The sequence below is a fragment of the Pristiophorus japonicus genome, chromosome 2, assembly GCF_044704955.1.
Source record: "Pristiophorus japonicus isolate sPriJap1 chromosome 2, sPriJap1.hap1, whole genome shotgun sequence".
Taxonomy (NCBI): Eukaryota; Metazoa; Chordata; class Chondrichthyes; family Pristiophoridae; genus Pristiophorus; species Pristiophorus japonicus.
Window position 1 is genome coordinate 269,243,196 of NC_091978.1, and position 22,165 is coordinate 269,265,360.

General features: G+C 47.9%; 1 protein-coding gene across 1 annotated transcript in view; it reads right to left on the minus strand.

Moving 5' to 3' along the window:
• The window catches only part of cpe (carboxypeptidase E), a 155,722-nt gene that overhangs the window by 29,205 nt on the left and 104,352 nt on the right, over positions 1-22,165 (minus strand). Inside the window, exon 6 of the mRNA XM_070864333.1 lies at positions 17,237-17,376. Within this exon, the coding sequence (XP_070720434.1) occupies positions 17,237-17,376 (140 nt within the window). The remainder of the gene's footprint in view (positions 1-17,236; positions 17,377-22,165) is intronic.

Sequence of the window (22,165 nt, forward strand, 5' to 3'; positions counted from 1 at the left end):
CACCTGGCTCATGCTGCCGCTACACGTAACCCGGACGGAAGCTGAGCGGGAATACAACATGTCGCACATTGCGACTCGCAGCATAAGAGAGAGGAGCATTGGCATCTTGAAGTAGCGTTTCCGATACCTGGACCATTCTGGAGGCTACTTGCAATACTCCCCTGAGATTGTCGGTCAGTTCACTGTTGTCTGCTGCATGCTGCACAACTTAGTCATCATGAGGCAACAGCAGCTAGTAGAAGACCCACCTGAGGTGAGATTGGCTGATGAAGAGGAGGAAGATGCAGATGACGAGGAGGAGGAGGACGAGGAGGACAAGGAAGCCATGCAGCTACCTGAACCCGGAGCACGACGGTGGAGGAGGGCGGGCCATCGTGCCCCTTTAACAATGGTCGAGCCTTGCGCCAGCAGCTCATCCGTGAACACTTTGCTGCCTAAAGGCAACTATTCCAAATGAACCATGTTTACTGTTTGGACCTGTTCCATAATGTTGTGTTGTGTTAATGCAACAAATAATGCAAATGATACTTCTTTAGTTCAAAAAGTTGTGTTAATAATGGAACAAATAATGTAAATGATTCAGTTATAATTTAAAATATATAATTAGGTTTATTCAAAATGTTAACACTTGTTTATACTTAACTTTAATAAAAAATATTCTTGTATCAAACATTAAATTATTCAGTTAAGATCACTTACAAACTTATGTATGCAACACCTTGTAACCAGCATTCTACCGCCACAAGAGAGTGCATCTGTTGGAGTCCCAAGGAATCCCAGCATCCCTTGGGACCACAGCAATTAAACAGGTCTCCCATGCTGTGCCAGCATTCTGGAGTCAGAATAAAGAGACTAAGGTCACACTTACTCAAGTCTACAGTACTCAGTCACATTGCTTTATTTGAGACATAACACAAACTTTTAAACTTGTAAATTTATGTCACTTACAAAAAGCTTTTAATTTGAGAACAGTTAAATAATAACATAAGAATAACAGTAATAACAATAATAATAACAACAGCAGCAGCAAACAAAGGCTGCACCCATCTGTCCTCCACCTTATTCTTGGACCGCCCGCTGCGCTTGGTCTTGGTGACTCTATCCCTGCCCACAGGCGGTGGCACAGTGTTTCTCAGGTTTGTACCAAGCTTATTCTTTTGAGCATCTCGGGTAAGGCACACTTCTTGGTGGGCTCAAAGCCGACCCAAGCAAAGTAATCGCAATCAACTAAATGCAGAAACCGCAGGATCTCGCAGGTGTACAACAATTAATCAGCATGACAAAGTACCTCATAAAATTCTTACCAGATCTTTCAGACCTCAGCGAGCCTCTGCGATGGCTTACTCATAAAGACACGATCTGGAAATGGACTAAAGAACAAGACAAAGGGCCCAAGTTTCCGCCCTTTGTAAGTACGGCGCACCTCCATAAGGTGCGTCGATTTTCTGGAATAAAAAGGGCACCTAAAACTTACCTTGTGACTCTCCGGTCTCCTCAGGACGTCTTCGTGCTCGGCGTGGCGCAGCACAAGGGGTCGGGGGCGGAGCCAGGTCCCGGCGCTGAAAACAGTGTCGGGACCTCTGCACATGCGTGCTAGAATGTGCGCGCATGTGCAGTAGCTCCGCGCCCCCGAGGCTGAGCGGGAGGGGCCCGAAGCATGCCCCTAGCCCTGACTGAATGGGCTTCCAGGGCGAAGATTGGGCCTCGGGCCTCCCTCCCTTCTGTTCAGCTCCCACTCACCCGCCCCCCACCCCTCCCGTTCAGATCCTCCTCCTCTCTCCCCTTCTCTCCCTCCACGTCCTCGGCGGGGCCTGCCCGCCCGGCATCTTGCTGGGGGCGGGCCCCGCCCGAAGTCTTCAGCAGTCCGGCCAGGCACCTGTGTCATCGACGGGGCCCGCCCGCCCAGGATCTTGCTAGAGGCGGGGCCTGTCCGAAGTCTTTGACATCCCGGCCAGGCATCTGCATTGTCGGCAGGGCCCGTTCAGCCTCCCTGTCTCTCTCTCTCCCTCCCTTCCCTCTCCTCTCCTCTCCTCTCCTCTCCTCTCCTCTCCTCTCCTCCCTCCTCGCTGTCAGAAACACAGAGAGACACTGACACTGACAGAGAGAGAGACACACATACACAGACACTGGGAGGGGGCCCGTCCCAACACGCTGTTGGATGACTCCCAGTGCTGCAGTAGGTGAGTAGAAACTTAATTTTTTATTTATTGATTGATTTTTTATTATTTTTTTTATTTTTTATTTTTTTGATTTATTGGTTGATTTATTGGTTTATCATTTATTATTGATGATGGCTCTTTATTTGTAAAAGTGAAGTGTTTAATGTTTGTAAACCTCCCACTCCCCCATCTCTCGTTCTCTACACCTGATTTATGTGTAGGCAAGGTTTTTCTGAGTGTACAAAAATCTACACTTATTCCATTCTAAGTTAGTTTGGAGTAAGTTTTCGCTGCCTAAACTTGCAAAACAGGCATAAGTGGCTGGACACGCCCCCTTTTGAAAAAAAAATCTGTTCTAATATGAAGCTATTCTAACTCAGTAGAACTGGAGCAAACTAAATGCTGAGAATTGCAATTTCTAAGATGCTCCATTCCAAACTAGTTGCTCCAAAAAAATAGGAGCAACTCAGGCCGAAATTTGAGCCCAGTGTTTGAAGCTATCAAACAATGCGTGACAGATTCTCCAGTGCTCAGGTACTTTGACCACAAACTTGCAACCAAAGGTCAAGGAGATGCTTCAAGCAAGAGTCTTGGGTTTGTCTTTCTGCAACAGGGATAACCAATTGCATACGCGAGCCGAGCGCTCACTCCAGCAGAAACACAATACTCTCAAATTGAAAAGGAGCTGCTTGCTCAAGTCTTCGGAATGGAACAAAACCATCAACATGTATATGGTCGCAAGATCACGCTATGAACAGACCATAAGCCTTTGGTTGCTATACGACGCAAGCCGTTATCAGCAGCATCCAAGTGACTACAACGTCTGCTCATTTGGCTCAACCAATGACATCAAAATAAAGTATCAACCAGGAAAAGACATGTCCTAGCAGACACCCTCTCGCATGCACACCTCGAAAATGTGGAAAGATCACCAACAGAAATTGCAGTGGAATGCATCCACATGGTGGATTTCTCCCACTCTCCAAACAAGGACTGACTACCATACAACGCGCAACTGCAAGTGACTCCACACTACAGCTGGTCATACAATTGGTCGCAACAGGATGGCCAGAAACAACACATGAATGCCCGCCTGAAGCGCATGCATACTTCAAAGTTTGTGACGAACTTACAACACAGGATGGCATAGTCTTCAATGGCTATCACTGTGTCGAACCAAAATCCCTGAGACATCCCTTCAACTCAACAGTTCACAAACTTTGCCACAGAACATGGATTCGATCACATAACAAACTCACTAGAATATCCACAAAGCAACGGAAAGGTTGAGAATGCGGTTAAGCTCACAAAGCAGTTAATCAAGAAGACAAAGAAAGACTGTGGTGACTTCTACATGAACCTTCTCATCTGGCGAAATACACCAACTGAAGGCCTTGATAGTTCACCAGCACAACGCTTGCTCGGTCGCCGCACAAAGACAAACATCCCAATCGCAAATGAACTACTCAAACCAAGAATCATACACGACGTCATCGTAAACAAAGCACACTACTACAACAGAGGTGCTACAGCATTTCCTATGCTGCAGGAAGGAGAAACAGTGAGTCTCAAACAAACGAGAAAGCAAAGAGTGGCAAAAGGCTCAGGTTCAGAAACAAGTCGGCATTCAGTCGTATCAGGTCATTACAGAAGAAGGCCATGAGTATCGCAGAAATAGGAAACATCTGAGAAAAAGTGCTGAGACATTCATCGAAACTCTAGAGATCTCAGTGACACCCACAGATGACTTGCTGCCAACACAGTCAACTAACACACGAAACAGCACTTCAACAACAACATTTGAAAACAGGGATATGTTGCCTGATATTTCCCCTCAGAGCACTGAAAGAGGGACTAAAGTGATCAGTGCACAGAACACCACTGAAACAACCAGTTTGAGGCGAAGCAACAGAAGCCACACAACACCAAAATACCTGGAGCACTATGTACAGAAATAAAAAATCATGGACATTGGACATGATATAATGTATAGCGCCCTCTAGCTAGGAGGTATAGGGAGCTGTATTGAGAGAGAGGGTCTGTGAAGGAACGACATCTTAAGCTCCCCATGGCTGTCTGAGATCTCCCAAATAAATAGAGTTAAGTTGAACTAAGAGTGTTCAAATGTATTCAAGAGACTATAAAAAACATCGGGTAATGCGCACTTCTTGTTGGGGGGCATGGGCAGGCGGTAATGTGGAAGGCCCGGCTTGGGCCGCTTCAGAGGATTGGAGTTGGAGTGGCAGTTGATTCTGTCAATTGTCGTGGAGTCTGGGCATGTTCCCTTATTGCAGCAGCTACCTCCAACATTCCTTCCCTCATGTGCCCCGACAGTGTCTCAACTACCTCCGACATTCCCTCCCTCATGTTCACCGACAGTGTATCAGCGACCTGCGACATTCCATCTCCAATATGCCCGGACAGTGTTCCCATTTCTCACGGGAGTGTTGTTACTTCTCCTGACAGTCCCGATACCTCATCACCCACCCCACCGATGGTGTCCAGGAGTGATCGTGTATGGTCAATTTCCCCCCACTCATTACATTTAATGCAAGCCAGAATGAATTTCAAACCATCTTTTTTTAAGGAGAGTAGTATTCATAAACAAGAGTAAAATGTGTACAATTACAATGTCATTTTAAAATTATGCCCATTTTCTCCCCCTCTGTTATGATGTCCAGAGGAAACATGTTGGCCTAGAATTCCGATAAGCCCAAAAACGGGCAGTGCCACTGCGGGGCGAGGTTTCGTCGTGCCCGTAGAAGGATTGCAGGCAGCACTATTATTTTGGTGCTGCCTGCTCAGTATTATTGTGGTGGTGTTCAGCTCAGTACTAAACACACTGAATGCCCAGACTCTGGGGAGGTTGCGACTCGGGGCCAGGAGGGGAGAGTCGAGGCCAGGATCCGGGTTGGGGGGGGGGGGAAAAGAGAAGTGGGGGCCAGCATCGGGGGGAGGTCATGACTCAGGGCAGCATCAGGGGGGGACCTAGAAATCATGGCTAGCATTGAGGGGAGATCAGAGAGGGACTGGAGGTCGGAGATGATAATGATAAGCACTTAGCTTTTTTTCATTCAGTGCTGCTTAACATTTGTTTTACTGGGAGTAAATATCGCTGGTGCTGGCTGCTTCAGACGCAAGCCAAATCTGTAAGAGGTAGCAGAAGCAGGTGTTAGGCCACTAACATATTCAAATAAGGTGCCTAACGCTGCCTCAGATGACAGTAAACTACACCTTTTTTTGCCCTCACCAATGTGGCCTATGCCACAAGAGGCTGGAAGCGAGGCGGAAGCCATTTCTCTACAAAACCAGCCATAACAGCCGACATTAAGGTACTGAATTTCAGGCCCGTTGTTCCTTGGTCAGGAACCGATGAAGGTAGAGTACTTTTCAGAACTCCATTGCTGCTGTTCCGGAATCCAACAGTCTATCGACTCTGGATCAGTTCCTATGGAGTGGAGGTTAGCTAATGTAACACCACTTTTTAAGAAAGCAGGAAGAGAGAAAACCAGTAATTATAGACTGATTAGCCTGACATCGGTAGTGGGGAAAATATTGGAATCAATTATTAAAAATGAAATAGCAGCGCATTTGGAAAGCAGTGACAGGATCGGTCCAAGTCAGCATGGATTTATGAAAGGGAAATCATGCTTGACAAATCTTCTGGAATTTTTTGAGGATGTAACTGGTAGAGTAGACAAGGGAGAACCAGTGGATATGGTATATTTGGACTTTCAAAAGACTTTTGACAAGGTCCCACACAAGAGATTGGTGTGCAAAATTAAAACACATGGTATTGGGGGTAATGTACTGACGTGGATAGAGAACTGGTTGGCAGACAGTAAGCAGAGAGTCGGGATAAATGGGTCCTTTTCAGAATGGCAGGCAGTGATTAGTAGGGTGCCGCAGGGCTCAGTGCTGGGACCCCAGCTATTTACAATATACATTACTGACTTAAATGAAGGAATTGAGTGTAATAGCTCCAAGTTTGCAGATGACACGAAGCTGGGTGGCAGTGTGAGCTGTGAGGAGGTCGCGAAGAGGCTGCAGGGTGACTTGGACAGGTTAGGTGAGCGGGCAAGCGTGTGGCAGATGCAGTATAATGTGGATAAATGTGAGGTTATCCACTTTGGGGGCAAAAACACAAAAGCAGAATATTATCTGAATGGCAGCAGATTAGGAAAAGGGGAGGTGCAATGAGACCTGGGTGTCATGGTATATCAGTCATTGAAAGTTGGCATGCAGGTACAACAAATGGTGAAGAAGGTAAATGGTATGTTGGCCTTCATAGCAAGGCGATTTGAATATAAGAGCAGAGAGATCTTACTGCAGTTGTGCAGGGCCTTAGTGAGGCCTCACCTGGAATATTGTGTTCAGTTTTGGTCTCCTAATCTGAGGAAAGACGTTCTTGCTATTGAGGGAGTGCAGTGAAGGTTCACCAGACTGATTACCGGGCTGGCAGGACTGACATATGAGGAGAGACTGGATCGACTGGGCCTGTATTCACTGGAGTTTAGAAGGATGAGAGGGGATTTCATAGAAACATATAAAATTCTGACGGGAGTGGACAGGTTTGATGCAGGAAGAATGTTCTCGATGTTGCGGAAGTCCAGAACCAGGGATCACAGTCTAAGGATAAGGAGTAAGCCATTTAGGACTGGGATGAGGAGAAACTTCTTCACTCAGAGAGTTGTTAACCTGTGGAATTCCCTGCCGCAGAGAGTTGTTGATGCCAGTTCATTGGATATATTCAAGAGGGAGTTAGATATGGCCCTTACGGCTAAACGGATCAAGGGGTATGGAGAGAAAGCAGGAAAGGGGTACTGAGGTGGATGATCAGCCATGATCTTATTGAATGGTGGTGCAGGCTCGAAGGGCCGAATGGCCTACTCCTGCACCTATTTTCTATGTTTTCTATGCTTCTGGCACTAGGAATTTCACCAGAGTTTCCTCCTGCGGAAAACTTCCTGCCCTCTGCTCAGTGTCGACTGAGGTTGGAGCTTGCCACATTCTCACCTCACGGCGATTTTTCAGGCAGCCAAGGTAGCCACCTGAATCAGACTTGAGCGTCATACATTTATGCAAATTGAAGATCTATAATGTACATAAGATCCTAATGGCATTTTAACCTGATCAGTGAAACCTGGTCTGAAAGAGGAAGAGGTCCTGTGAGGTAACCTTTAACGAAAGAAAGAGAAAACTTGTCATTATATGGGGCTCTATTTTCCTCTTTGCTGATTTTTGGCGCTCAGGAGGATGTACGGCCGATGTTTTTGTGCCCGTTTGCGCCGAGGTAAAAAAACAATTTTTGCCAAAGCAAAATTTAATTTTGGAGCTGCGGTACCCAAAGTTAAATCTGGGGTTGGAGCTTCAAGTGTGCGCCAAAAAAAAAAACCTTTTCCATGTGACAGGTGTGTCCGCACATCCACAGTGAACTTCCTGGTCTGGATCATCAGCTTGTGAGAGCACATTTGGATCGGAGCTGGATCTGGACATTTAAATTTTAGCTGCAAAAGTTGGATCCAAGGGAAGGGGAAGGAGAAGGGGAAGGGGAACGACAAGCGGAAGGGGAAGGGCCAAGAGATTTCTAGCAGAAGAAATTGAGCCCTTGGTCGAAATAATTGAGAGGAGATGGGATGTGCTTGAGAACAAAGGAAGAATGGGACAAAAGAAACTGAAACCCTCTCTACTCGCAAAACTTTGGGAACAAGTTGCAGAAGAGGTCAATGCAGTGGCCATGACCGAGAAGTGGCGTGCAGGTCAAAAAGAAGTGGCAGGACTTTGGCCAAGCAGTTACTGTAAGTACTTATGCACTGCAATTACATTTGTAAATGTGACTTGTGTGTATGTGTATGTGTGTGTGGCCACCACAGCGGAAGGACCTTCTCTTAAAAAGCTCTATTCTCATCTTTGCAGAAGAAGGTGCCACTGATGAACTGAGAAAGTTCAAAAACTGGAGGAGGTTCGTCAAGTAAGCTGCAACTAACAGCCATGGAACAGAGGATCGCTGATATGATTCAATTTCGCAAGAGAAGATTAACCACCAATGTGGACGCTAGGCCCAGGTTACCGAGAGGGTAAGCCCTGCTGCGTACTCATGTCACCCTGCCCCCTCCCCTGCTGCTAACCAAACATCTGCTCTGTTATGTTTTGCAGATGTTGCACATCAGGAAGAGACAGAAGCTGAAGACGAAGATCAGGAAGCCGTCAGTCCAGATATTAATAATCCACTTCAGGACAAGGATGAGCTGGACAATGAAGGGCAGCAGGAAGACCCCAATGATGACATGGTCACATTGCAACTGGAGCAGGCAAACCCCCTGAGGATGCCAAGCCCTTTTCTGTGCGATACAATAGACGTGACATTTCATGCGGTAGATTCTGAGGCTGCGGCTCCCAGTGGGTCACACCTGGGAGACGGCCGAGGAGGGTGGGAAGCAGAGCTCAACCTGAAATACAGGATGCAGGGAACATGGGACAGATCATGGGAATGAGTAGGGACAGCATTGAACTAACCAGATAGCTCCTGGCTACCATGGGTGGGGTGAGGGTAGAATTAGCGGGACTGTCAGTAGATGTAGCAAAACTGTCTTGAGGAATGGGAGCACTGTCGGGACAGATGAGGGAGGGGATGTTGGAGATGAGGGAGGGGATGTTGGAGGCAGCTGGTGCAGTGTCGGTACAGATTAGGGAGGGTATGTCGCAGATAGCTGCTGCAATATGTGGACACACTGAAGCTGTCATTGCCCAACAGCAATTGACAGCATCCACTGCTGACACTCACTTTCCAATCCCCAGACCAAAGTCAGGTAGTGCGCCAGGATTCATCCACAGACTGAAGAAGATTGCAACGATGAACCCGGGTCTTCCACATTGCTGTCTGCTAGGTCTGTCCCTGTCCAATGCCACCAACAACAAATGCGCCTTCGCGCAGAAAGCAGAAAAACTCTTGGGGTCATGATGAGGAAGCAAAAGTCTGAGACAACGGGCACAGGTAGGGGTAGGGTGGCAAGAGGAGCACCCAGTGCTACAGTCTTTAAATAAGGGGGAGGAGAGATGGCTGCAGCTAGAGCTTGTTTGTTTGTTTGTTGCTGCTACTTGTTGTATTCTTCATTGAAAAGTTTAAAGTTTGATACAATTTTTCAAATTAAAGTTAATTATAACTGTACGAATGTTTAATAAACCTAATTATTTTTAACATTTAAGCAGAATCCTGCACATTATTTTTTGAATTAAAGCAACATAAACTAACACAACATTACGTACATACGATATACATTCTTTTTTCACACTAACAGGTGCAAAGAGTCAACACTGTCGGGCCGTTTAGCCTTCAGGCACCAAAGCGATCAAGGATTAGCTGCTGACGCAAGTCTCCAGCTATGGCTATCGGTGCACGAGGCTGCCTCCTCCGCCGTCGTCCTGCGGGTTGAGGTGGTGGCATGGGTTTGTCATCGTCCTCCTCCTGTTGCTGTTTCTACTCCTCCTCGACCTCGTTGTCTGCCTCCTCATCCTTCCCCCACCGCACCGCCCCCCCCCCCTTCTCCCCTCAGGAGGATCTTCAATGTCCAGGGCTTGGCCCTCATGATGGCCAAGTTGTGCAGCATGCAGCACACAACAGTGAACTGACCGACGTGATGAGGGAAGTATTGCACGCAGCCTCCAGTGTGGTCCAGGCATCGGAAACGCTGCTTCAGTATGCCAGTTGTCTGCTCTATGATGCTCCGTGTCGTTATGTGCGACATGTTATACCGACGCTCTGGCTCAGTGCAGGGTTTGCATAAAGGGGTCATAAGCCAGGTGGTGAGCCCGTACCCTTTGTCCCCGAGCAACTAGCTCTGCCCTTGTGGCAGCTCCTGAAACATGGTAGATATAATGCTCTCGCGTAGGATGAAAGGATCATGGATGCTACCTGGGCATTTGGCATCCACTGCCATGATCCGATAGGGAATGGAACCCGCTCCTGTTCTGATAAACTTTGGAGTCGTCCAGAGGTGCTCTCAAGGCAATGTGGGTACTCTGTACTTTGGGAAGCCAGCAATTCTGCAGAACCCCACAGCCCTGTCTCGGATTGCCTGTGTGGTATAGGGAAAGTGATGAACTAGTCCCTTTTGGCATATGTAAAGTCCTGTCCCCTCAGTACAGATTCACACGAGGCATGTAGTGAAGTCAAGGTCACTCTGGACCTGCACCTTTATTTCACAGCTCTGGAATGCTGCACTTGCCTGAGACCTGTCCTTATATACCTGCCTCTTGCAATTGCACCCCTGGTGGTAAGGTATGCTGGTGGTTACAGGTCATATCTTATTACAGTCATGTATAGCATGTTAGGATACAGTTATATATAATAATGTAAGATACATGACATCACCCTCCCCCAAGGTCTTATTGTCTTTATAGGTTCAGTCTCTCAGGTGGTCTACGCTCTCGCGTGGAGCGTCTGAGTTGTGGTTCAGCTGTTTGCCTTGGTGTCTGTTTTTCTTTGGGTGTGGTTGCTGGTATCTCACCTGGGCTGTCTGTTTCGATTGGTGTGATTTTGTTGACTCGCCTGGGCTGTCTGTTGGGATTGCCCTTTCCTCAGGTTGTTCCCTCTGTCTGTCCACCAGGTGTGGTGCGAGTTCCACATTGCAGTCTGCCTCTGGTTCCGCAGTGTTGTTGGTAAATCTGCTTTTGACTTGGTCTACTTGCCTCCGGCAGGTTTTGCCATTGTCCGTTTGTACTACCAGTAGCCTGTTTCCTTCCTTGCCCGTTACTGTCCCTGCAAGCCATTTGGGACCCCTGCCATAGTTTAGTACAAACAGTTTGTCCCCTATCTCATTCCATCTCCCCCTCGAATTTCTGTCATGATACTCAGTCAGCTTACGGCGCTTTGCCTCAAAGATTTCGTGCATGTCTGGGAGGATTAATGGGAGCCTTGTTTTTAAAGTCCTTTTCATCAACAGTTGCGCGGCGGGGATCCCAGTCAGTGAGTGCGGACGAGATCTGTATGCCAGCAGCAGTCACGACAGGCGACCCTGCAGCGTGGGACCTTGGATTTTAAGCATGTCTTGTTTAATGATTTGCACTGCTCTCTCTGCCTAACCGTTGGAGGCCGGCTTGAACGGTGCCGTCTTGACGTGATTTATGCCGTGGTCAATAATAAAGTCTTGGAATTCTGCGCTGGTGAAGCACGGACCATTGTCACTGACCACTGTGTCAGGGATTCCGTGCGTTGCAAACATGGTTGCGAGGCTCTCCACAGTAATGGAGGATGTGCTTGAGTTTAAAATGGTACATTCGATCCACTTTGAAAATGCATCTACAACTACGAGGAACATTTTGCCCATGAATGGGCCCGCATAGTCTACGTGCACCCGCGACCACGGTTTGGTAGGCCAGGGCCAGGGGCTCAGTGGAGCCTCCCTGGGGGCATTGCTGAGTTGGGCACAAATGGTGCACCTTCGGATGCAGAACTCCCAGTCCGCGTCAGTACCATGCCACCAGACATGGGATCTGGCTATGGCCTTCATGAGAACGATCCCCGGGTGCTCGCGGTGGAGCTCCCAGACAAATGCCTCTCTGCCTCGCAGAGGCATGACTACTCGGCTGCCCCACATCAGGCAGTCTGCTTGTAGTGATAACTCATGCATGCGCCTGTAAAAGGGTTTTAATTCCTCGGGGCAGGCATCGCGAGCCTTTGCCCAGTCACCGGTTAGGACACATCTTTTTACGAAGGATCACGTGGGGTCGCTGGCCATCCAGGCTCTGATTTGGCGAGCCGTCATGGGCGAATCTGTGGACTCAAAGGCATTGATTGCCATGACTATCTCACAGTCCTGTTAGTCAGACCCTTCCGTGGTCGCCAGGGGTAGCCTGTTGAGCGCGTCGGCACAGTTGTCTGTGCCTGGTCTGTGCCTTATTGTGTAGTCGTAGGACGCCAGCATGACTGCCCACCGTTGAATTCGTGGCGAGGCGTTGCCGTTTATTGCCTTGCTCTCGGATAGGAGGGACGTGAGGGGCTTGTGGTCGGTTTCTAACGTGAACTTGGCCCCAAAAAGGTATTGGTGCATCTTTTTGACACCATACACGCACGCGAGTGCCTCCTTCTCTACCATACCGCGAAAGTGACCTGGAGGCATAAGCTATGGGTTGTAATTTGCCTGCACTATTGACATGTTGCAAAACGCACCCGACCCCATACGTTGACGCATCGCATGTGAGAACTAGCTTTTTACCTGGGTCAAAAAAGTCAAAACACTGTTGGAACACAGAAGGTTGCGTGCCTTATTGAAGGCGCGTTCCTGGGCATCCCCCCAAAACCAATCACACCCCTTCCTGAGTAGCACGTGGGGAGGCTCCAGCAGCGTGCTTAAGTTCTGCATAAAGTTCCCAAAGTAATTGAGTAGCCCGAGAAAGGCGTGCATTTCTGAGACATTCCGGGGCCTGGGTGCCAGGCGAATTGCTTCTGTTTTGGACTCTGTTGGGCGGATTCCATCAGCGGCAATCCTTCTGCCCAAAAATTCAACCTCGGGTGCGAGAAACAGGCACTTGGATTTCTTGACTCGTAGGCCTAGCCGATCCAACCGCTTTAGTACTTACTCCAAATTACAGAGATGGGAGTCGGTGTCCCTGCCCGTGATAAGTATGTTGTCTTGAAATACAACCGTCCCCGGGATGGACTTGAGCAGACACTCCATGTTGCGCTGGAATATGGCAGCTGCCGACCTGATGCCGAATGGGCATCGATTGTACATGAAAAGGCCTCGATGTGTGTTGATGGTGGTGAGTAGCTTGGATTCCTCGGTCAATTCTTGCATCATATACGCAGATGAGAGGTCTAATTTTGAGAAAAGTTTACCTCCAGCCAATGTGGCAAATAAGTCCTCCGCTCTGGGCAGCGGGTACTGGTCCTGTAGGGAGATTCTGTTTATGGTAGATTTGTAGTCCCCACAGTTTCGTACGGATCCATCAGGCTTCATGACTGGGACGATGGGACTTGCCCAGTCGCTAAATTCCACAGATGATATAATGCCTTCCCGCAGAAGCCTGTCAAGTTCGTGTTCAATTTTTTCCCTCATCACATAGGGTACAGCTCTGGCCTTGAGATATACCGGTCTAGCATCCTGTGTGATGTAGATTTTGACTTTGGCCCTTTGTAACTGCCCACACCTGGCTGAAAGAAATGTTCAAATCGCTTTATAACTGTTGAGCAGGAGGTCTGTTCCTCTAATGACATGACATGGACATCATCCCATTTCCAGTTTAGTTTTGCCAGCCAGCTTCTCCCCAGCAGTGCTGGGGGGTCTCCGGGGACAATCCACAGGGGAAGTCGGTTCACTGTCCCTTTGTGTGTGACAGAGAGCATGGCGCTGCTGAGGACTGGTACGATTTCTTTGGTATAGGTCCTTAGTGTGGTGTCGACCCTTGTGAGTTTTGGTCTGTCTCTTTTATGCAGCCACAGTTGTTCAAATTGTTGAGCGCCCATGAGAGATTGACTCGTTCCCGTATCCAGCTCCATGTTGACAGATATCCCGTTGAGTAGGATCCCCATCATTATAGGAGGCGTCCTGTTGTAGGAGCAGCGGCCATTGATCGTGTTGACCTACTGTACACAGGTGTCCGGGTACTGTCCCCACCATCTTCTGGTCCGCTTTCTGACCCATCCGATTAGTATACCAGCCGAGCTGCTGTTTTTTTGCACATGCGGGCCAAATGCCCTGTATATTCACAATTTCTGCAAACAGCCCGCTGAAATCGACACCCCCTTGACGAGTGCCTATCCCCACACCTCCAGCACAGACCTGTTCCATTGTTCAAAGAGTTCCCAAAGAATGAGCTGCGTCTGCCTGATCTCTCTTGAGCTTCTCTTAGTTTGTAGTTGATTGCTCGCATTGTGGGTTGATGAAGTGTGAACGGCCGTTCGTGTGGCCCTTGATGGCTTCTGCCTGCTGTTGAGAGCCTGTTCTCCCGGTTTTGTCTCTGTGTGGGGGTAGCAGCTTGTTTAGTGCTGTGAACAACTTCTTCCGATATTTCGTTAGTTGTCGTACCTGCATTGTAAATCAATCTCGTTTCTTCTTCCCCTACCAAGAATGTCTGTGCAACCAGTGCTGCTGCCTCTAAGGTCAGGTTCTTGGTCTCTATGAGCTTTCGTAATATGCCTGTGTGGCCTATTCCTTCAATGAAAAAGTCTCTCAGCATTTCTCTCCTCAGTTCATCGGAGAACTCACATAAACTAGCCAATCTCCGAAGTTCCGCCACGAAGACGGGTATGCTCTGGTCCACACAACGTCTGTAGTTGTAGAACCTGTGTCTCGCCATGTGTAGGCTGCTCGCTGGCTTCAGGTGGTCTCTTACCAGTGCGCTCAATTCTTCAAACTTGCTTGCTGGTTTCTCGGGTGCCAACAGATCCTTCATTAAAGTGTATGTTTTCGAGCCACAACTGGTCAAGAGATGGGCTCTTCTCTTGTCTGCCTTATCGTCGTCTCACCAGTCTTTGGTTACAAAGCTTTGCTGGAGCCTTTCTATAAAGTCCTCCCAATTGTCTCCCGCATTGTACTTTTCATCTGATCCGTTGTTCGCCATTCTGTGGATTCTGTAATCCCGTAACCCGTCGCCACTGTAAAGTCCTGTCCCCTCAGTACAGATTCACACGAGGCATGTAGTGAAGTCAAGGTCACTCTAGACCTGCACCTTTATTTCACAGCTCTGGAATGCTGCACTTGCCTGAGACCTGTCCTTATATACCTGTCTCTTGCAAGTGCACCCCTGGTGGTAAGGTATGCTGGTGGTTACAGGTCATATCTTATTACAGTCATGTATAGCATGTTAGGATACAGTTATATATAATAACGTAAGATACATGACAGCATACAGTGCTGCAGTCACCTGTCGAATGCAGCAATGTGTGGCATGCTGCCAGATGCAGCACATGCCTCCAGTTGCTGCTTGAAATGAGCCAGAAGCATAGAGACAAGTGCTGCAGTGACCTTCACTTCCACAGGTAAAGCAGTCCTCCTGCCACTTCTTGGCTGTATGGCTGACCTGACTAGCTAACAGATCTCGGTGGTGACCTCCTTTCTAAATTGCAGCCTGTGAATGCAGTCTGCCTCACTCAGGTGTAGGTATGAGCGCTTGTCTCTATAAGATTCGATCAGGGTATGGCCTCCTCCCCATTAAAGCCTGAGCGATCTGGTTTGTGCGACGACGGCGTCATGGTACTATCCATCGCCTCCATATGCCATGCATGTAAACTAACCTTACTACATGAGGCATAGTAAGATTTGCACCCATAATTCATATTCTTAACTTTGTTATTCTTGTTATTGTGAGACTTACTGAAGCACAGCACACACATACCTTTGCTGGATGATGCCCTAGCAGAACGGACCACATCCTGGTCTAAGCTCTGTCTCTATGGAGACGCGATGCACAGAGATTTATGGCACTTTAATTATAGCTTGTACCACAATGCCTATGTTTGCTGCTGTGTTGTGCCATCTCTGATGCACAGTTCAGAATACATGCCGGCAGGATCGGTCCCTCGGATGGACAGAAACACAGGAGCTCGGAGATTGTATTCACCCAATCCCCCCGGGCTTCTTTCCAAGCTGAGGGGGGGTGGAATCCAAGCACTGAGCTTCTGTGCTTGTGTCCGGCCGAGGGAGCGATCCTTCGGTCGGCTGGCTCTCCTCCGACCCGTGCCTGGAGCCCCGTGAGCAGAGATTCAATGGTGGGGTGGAATCGCAATTTGCCCATTCTCAAAAACATTCCGTTGGAAAAATGAACTTTATGAGTTATTTTCCGAGTTCCCTCTGTAAAAATCATTATGAATTTGTGCTTTAAATTATCTTCTTCCCTTGCTCCAAAAACTCAAATATACTCAGCGCCAATTTCCTTAAGTTAACATAGAGTTTTTCTGATCGGTACTTAAGGTCACTGTGCGACGCCCTGAAAAAAATCATTGCTGCCAAAAATTGGGTAAAGGGTCAAAAACGGCGCAGAAATCAGTTTTCAACCAGACCTGCGGCAAAAAATCTTGCGTACAAAAAAACCGGCACTGACAGTCACCGCTGGTGTACAAACTTTGAGCAAAATTGCAAAATCACGATTGCTCCAAAAAAAATCAATCAGTGGACACCAAACGAATAGCGACCAATGGTGGTGAAAATAAAGCCCATGGTGCCTTTCAAGACATCAGGAACTCAAACACACCTTATAGCCAATGAAGCACTTTTTGAAGTGTTGTCACTGTTGTTATGTAGGAAACTTTCTTTTGTTGGGCCAGAAGGGGCAGGAGTGGCCCTTTGGGCCCAAGTCTGGGTCTCTGCTGCCCCAGGCTTCCCACTGGCAAGAGGCTGACAAACTCCCCTGCCTGTCACACACCCCCTCCCCTCTCCGGCGACTTACTTGGGTGTTAGCAGGCACCTCCTAATTATTAACTGTTGGCAACTGCCTTTTTCCACCCATTTTGGGCAGGCAATTGGTTGATGAGATCTGAATGAGGCTTGGCCATTAAAATCAGCTTGGCGGTCCACTTGCCCAGCCGGCTTCTCAACCGGAGTTAAAATATCCCCTTTAGACGCAGCTGGTCACATCCAAACTACTTTCTGAGAGAAACAACATTTTGACTCGGAAAAAGTGTATCGGTAATTATGCAATGTTACTCCCCAAAACTTTCCCTTCAATTTTTTCTCTTTAGTCCTCCAGTGGTACAGATCCACAGCACTCAAGGACCTCAGCCAAGTGGTCATTCTTCACATAGGAGCTTCGACAGTGGGTGTCAACAAATATTCAGCAATGGTGACCAATTATAGTGGAGCCCAACCCTACTCTCGTTTGGTGTCCACACACGTATGTTTCCAGCAGATAACATGAGTGAGCACCTCAAATCTAAAAGGCAATCGAATTTTATCCTAAATGAGCTCAAGTTCTTTACTTGCTAGCTCACTTGAACACAGTGAAAGTATAGACATGGCTGTCAATCACTTCAAATTTGCATATCCTGTATTAATATTGCAATATATTATAAATGATGAAGAGTGACTCATTTTAAAATGGCTTGATTTAATGTCATCATCTACTGGATTATTTTTGCTAACCTGCTCAATGTAATTAATGAGAGAGTCTTTATTCTCCTTCCAGTACTGTGGGAGTGTGTCTTCTGGTGGGAATTTTTTGCAGCTCAGTTCCACTGTGATTTCAAAGCAGTTACTGCTTAGGTAGTTGAAATCTTGCATACCTGGAAAATAACAAATTGCAAAATGACAAGATCTGACAATGTTAACTGTTTGGACAAAGAGCAATAGTGCAGTGAAGAAAAACACCGTGACATGGAAATATGCCGTACAGATCAGGAAGGCTGATCTGTGCTGAGTTAGTTGATCTCAAGTAGGGCGCCCAGTTAATCTCAGTGTCCTCAAACTAGATAGGGATGTGTCTGCTGGAGTTCCTGTTCCAGAATACAAATCGGTAACTTCTGCTGGAAGTACATGAATATAGGGGACAGCAGGCAGGCACTGTTCCAAATACCAGACTACAATACACAAGGTGATGATCTGAGACACTTTCCTCATCAGACTGTTTGTGGACTGACATCTTGAATATAACTCTCTTTCTACTTCCTGGAGGGCTGACCTTTGCCCAGATCCTCCCATTCAGTCTGTCAGCAATCATTCTTCATATACACTGGAGTGATTTGGAACCTTCCATGCATAGTAACTGTCTTGGCACGGCTCAGGCAGTCATACATAGGCTGTACTGATTGTTCTTACTAACATTTTTAGTTTTAAAAGGTGTTGTGAAAGATTTAGCATTGAAAGTCACTCTCACACCACGCTATCACGTGTCCAGTTAAAACTGGTACTTTCACTCACCTGATTCGCCAAAACTACTAAAAGTAATAACCTACTTTAAAAAATCCTACAAAACTAATAGAGTTCCTAAGTGCGACATTGCTGGTCTGTGGAGCAAATCCATGTATTAGTGAGTGCAGCCATAGACTATGATGACAAAGCTAAAAGCCGATTCAAAATGTTATTTTTCAATCAGGATTTCATGTCCCATTGGACAGCTTGCAGGCATCAGGACAAGTTTTTTGAGGGATCCACCTGAGGGGGCATCAGGCGGTGAGTCAGAGGGGAGCATACAATGTGATGCACAGAGCTCGAGTGGCCAGGAGGAGCTAAGGGTGGAAGATAACAAGCCAGATATTGTTGACCAGAGGGTCGGGAGATGCTGGCCCTTAGCTGAAAAAACCAAGATTTCACTGATCCTGCTTTTAAAAGAGGAATGCTTGCAAAGCATCACATATATGTGCCGCACAGGGAACCGGCTACTGGAATGTACAGCAGTTGGCAGGTCAATCAGACGAGTCCACTGACCACATCTGCGGCACTATGACAGTCTTTGCCTGACTGCAGTGCACCTTGGAGCATGTGGCTGCTTCATTGTGATCAGCAATGGTTGTCCCCGCCACAAAGACCTTAAGGACTGTCTTCGCTTCTGTAATGGATGCGCAGACTGCCGCCATAGTGGACTGGAGTACTAGATTGAAGAAAGCTTCTGTCTTCTAAGGGTTACTGTCAACCATCTCTGAGATTCACAGATCTCATTGGGACCATTAGTCTTCCTTCCCATAGATTAGTGTTAAGCAGAGCCAGTGTCATGTACCAGTTAGTGACCATTAATAGAGGGGAGGGTCAGAGTTATCTAATTTAAACTAGAAAATAAATTCTAAATGGTAACTCAGACAATGCTATAGTTGCCTTGAATCTATTCTGTTATGTATTTAACCCCTTGTAACCTGCCTCACCACCAGAGGGCCTACCTGTTGGAGTCCCAAGGGATCCCAGCATCCCTTGAGAGCACAGTATATAAAGCAGGCCACCCACGAGGTACCTGCACTCTGGAACCTTAATAAAAGAGTTAAGGTCACACTTACTCAGTACTTGGTCTGACCATTTATTATGAGCGTAACAATTGGCGACGAGGTAACGAACAACCGCGCAAAAATGCAAAGAACAGTCGGCATCCTGGTGAAGTTCTCAGGAGGAGACGATTGGAAGGCCTTCGCGGAGAGACTCGACCAAAACTTCATGGCCAACGAGCTGGAAGGGGAAGAGAACGTGACTAAACGAAGGGCGATCCTCCTAACTGTCTGTGGGGCAACAACCTATGGCCTCATGAAGAATTTCCTGGCCCCAGCAAAACCAACAGAGAAATCCTACGAAGAACTGTGTATGCTGGTCCGGGAGCACCTAAATCCTAAGGAAAGCGTTTTGTGGCGAGATATCGGTTCTACACGTATCAACGATCGCAGGGCCAGGAAGTGGTGAGCTACGTCGCCGAACTAAGGCGCCTTGCAGGACATTGTGAGTTTGAGGGATTCCTAGAACAAATGCTCAGAGACTTTTTTATACTGGGCATCGGGCATGAGACAATCCTTCGCAAACTGTTGACTGTAGAAACTCCGAATCTGAGTAAAGCCATAACGATAGCCCAGCCATTTATGTCCATCAGCGACAACACCAAGCAGATTTTGCAGAACAAAGAAGTTTCGGCCAGTACTGTGCATAAAGTAACGTCGGTTTTGAGCAGAAATGTACACGCCAGAACGGACACGTCGGCTGCTGTGGCCCGACCTCAATTGACCCAGAGTCCGCCATCATTTGTTAATGCGAGGCAGTTAACACCCTGTTGGTGCTGCGGAGGTGATCATTGGCCCCATCAATGCCGCTTTAAGCACTATGCGTGCAATGGCTGCAGAACAATGGGACACCTCCAACGAATGTGCAGGCGAGCTGCAAACCCTGCAAACCACCACGTTGCAGAGAAAGATTGATCCACAGTGGATCAGACGGAATTGGAAACTCGTACTGAGGAGGCAGAAGTGTACGGGGTACACAGGTTCACGACGAAATGCCCACCAATAATGTTAAAAGTTGAACTGAATGGTATTCCAGTGTCTATGGAGCTATTTACAGGGGCAAGTCAGTCTATAATGAGTAAACAGCCTTCGATAGGCTGTGGGGAAAGAAGGCACACAGGGCCAAGCTCAGCCCCATTAACACCAAACTAAGGACTTACACCAAGGAACTAATACCTGTAATTGGCTGTGCTGAAGTCAAAGTCTCCTATGATGGAGCAGTACACAAATTCCCGCTGTAGACTGTGCCAGGGGATGATCCCACGTTGTTTGGCAGAAGCTGGCTGGGGAAAATCCGCTGGAACTGGGACGACATCCGAGCGCTTTCGTCCATCGACGACACCACATGTACCCAGGTTCTAAGCAAGTTCCCTTCGTTATTCAAGCCAGGCATTGGAAGCTTTTTGTGGGCGAAAGTGCAAATCCATTTGGTTCCCAGTATGCGACTCATCCACCACAAGGCTTGGGCGGTACCATACGTGAAGCGTGAAAAAGTGGAAATTGAGCTGGACAGGCTGCAACGTGAAGGCATCATCGCGCCGGTGGAATTCAACGACTGGGCCAGTCCGATTGTTCTGGTACTCAAGGAGGACGGTACGGTTAGAATTTGCGGGGACTATAAAGTAACGATTAACCGTTTTTCGCTGCAGAACCAGTACCCGCTGCCCAAGGCAGATGACCTATTCGCAACCCTGGCTGGAAGGAAGATGTTCACCAAGCTGGACCTGACCTCGGCCTACATGACGCAGGAGCTGGAGGAGTCTTCGAAAGACCTCACCTGCATCAACACGCACAAAGGTCTGTTTATCTACAACCGGTGCCCGTTCGGGATTCAGTCGGCCGTAGCGATCTTCCAGCGGAACATGGAGAGCCTGCTAAAGTCAGTTCCTTGCACAGTGGTCTTCCAGGACAACATATTGGTTACAGGTCGGGACACCATGGAGCACTTGAAGAATCTGGAGGAGGTTCTTAGTCGGTTGGATCGCATGGGGCTCAGGTTGAAACGCTCGAAGTGTGTTTTCCTGGCACAGGACGTCAAATTCTTAGGAAGGAGAATCGCAGCAGACGACATCAGACCCACCGATGCCAAGACGGAGGCCATCAAGAACACGCCGCGACCACAGAATGTGACGGAGCTGGGGCTCCTTAATTTCCTACCTGGGTTAAGCACCCTGCTAGAATCCCTACATGCGCTACTGCGCAAGAGAGACGACTAGGTATGGGGGAATTCACAAGAGGCTGTCTTTAAGAAAGCCAGAAAATTCTTGTGTTCTAACAATTTGCTTGTCGTGTATAACCCACGTAAATGATTGGTGTTAGCTTGCGATGCGTCGTCATATGGGATCTGGTGTGTGTTACAACAGGCTAATGAATCGGGAATTTTGCAACCAGTTGCATATGCATCCAGGAGTTTGTCCAAGGTGGAAAGGGCCTACAGCATGGCGTGCGTTTACGGGGTAAAAAAAATGCACCGGTACTTATTTGGCCTCAAGTCCGAGCTTGAAACTGACCACAAGTTTCTCATATCACTATTCTCGGAGAGCAAAGGGATTAATACCAATGCCTCTGCCCGCATCCAAAGATGGGCACTCACGCTATCGGCATACAACTATGTAATCTACTACAGACTGAGCAGAGAGAACTGCGCTGATGCGCTCAGTCGGCTACCGACCACCGGGGTGGAAATGCCACAGCCAGAGGACTTGCTCATGGTCATGGAGGTATTTGAGAATGAGAAATCCCCCATCACGGCCCGCTAGATCAGGACCTGGACCAGCCAGAATCCTTTACAGTCCTTGGTAAAAAAACTGTGTCCTCCATGGGAGCTGGTCCAGTGTCCCAGTGGAGATACAGGAAGTGATTAAGCCGTTCCACAGACGCAAAATGAGCTGAACCTGCAGGTCGATTGTCTTTTGTGGGGCAATCGCATAGTCTTGCCCAAGAAAGGCAGAGACACATTTATTTGCGAACTGCACAACACCCACCCAGGCATCGTAATGATGAAAGCCATAACCAGATCTCACGGATGGTGGCCTGGCATCGACTCAGATTTAGAGTCATGCGTGCGCCAGTGCAACACTTGCTCTCAGTTGAGCAATGCACC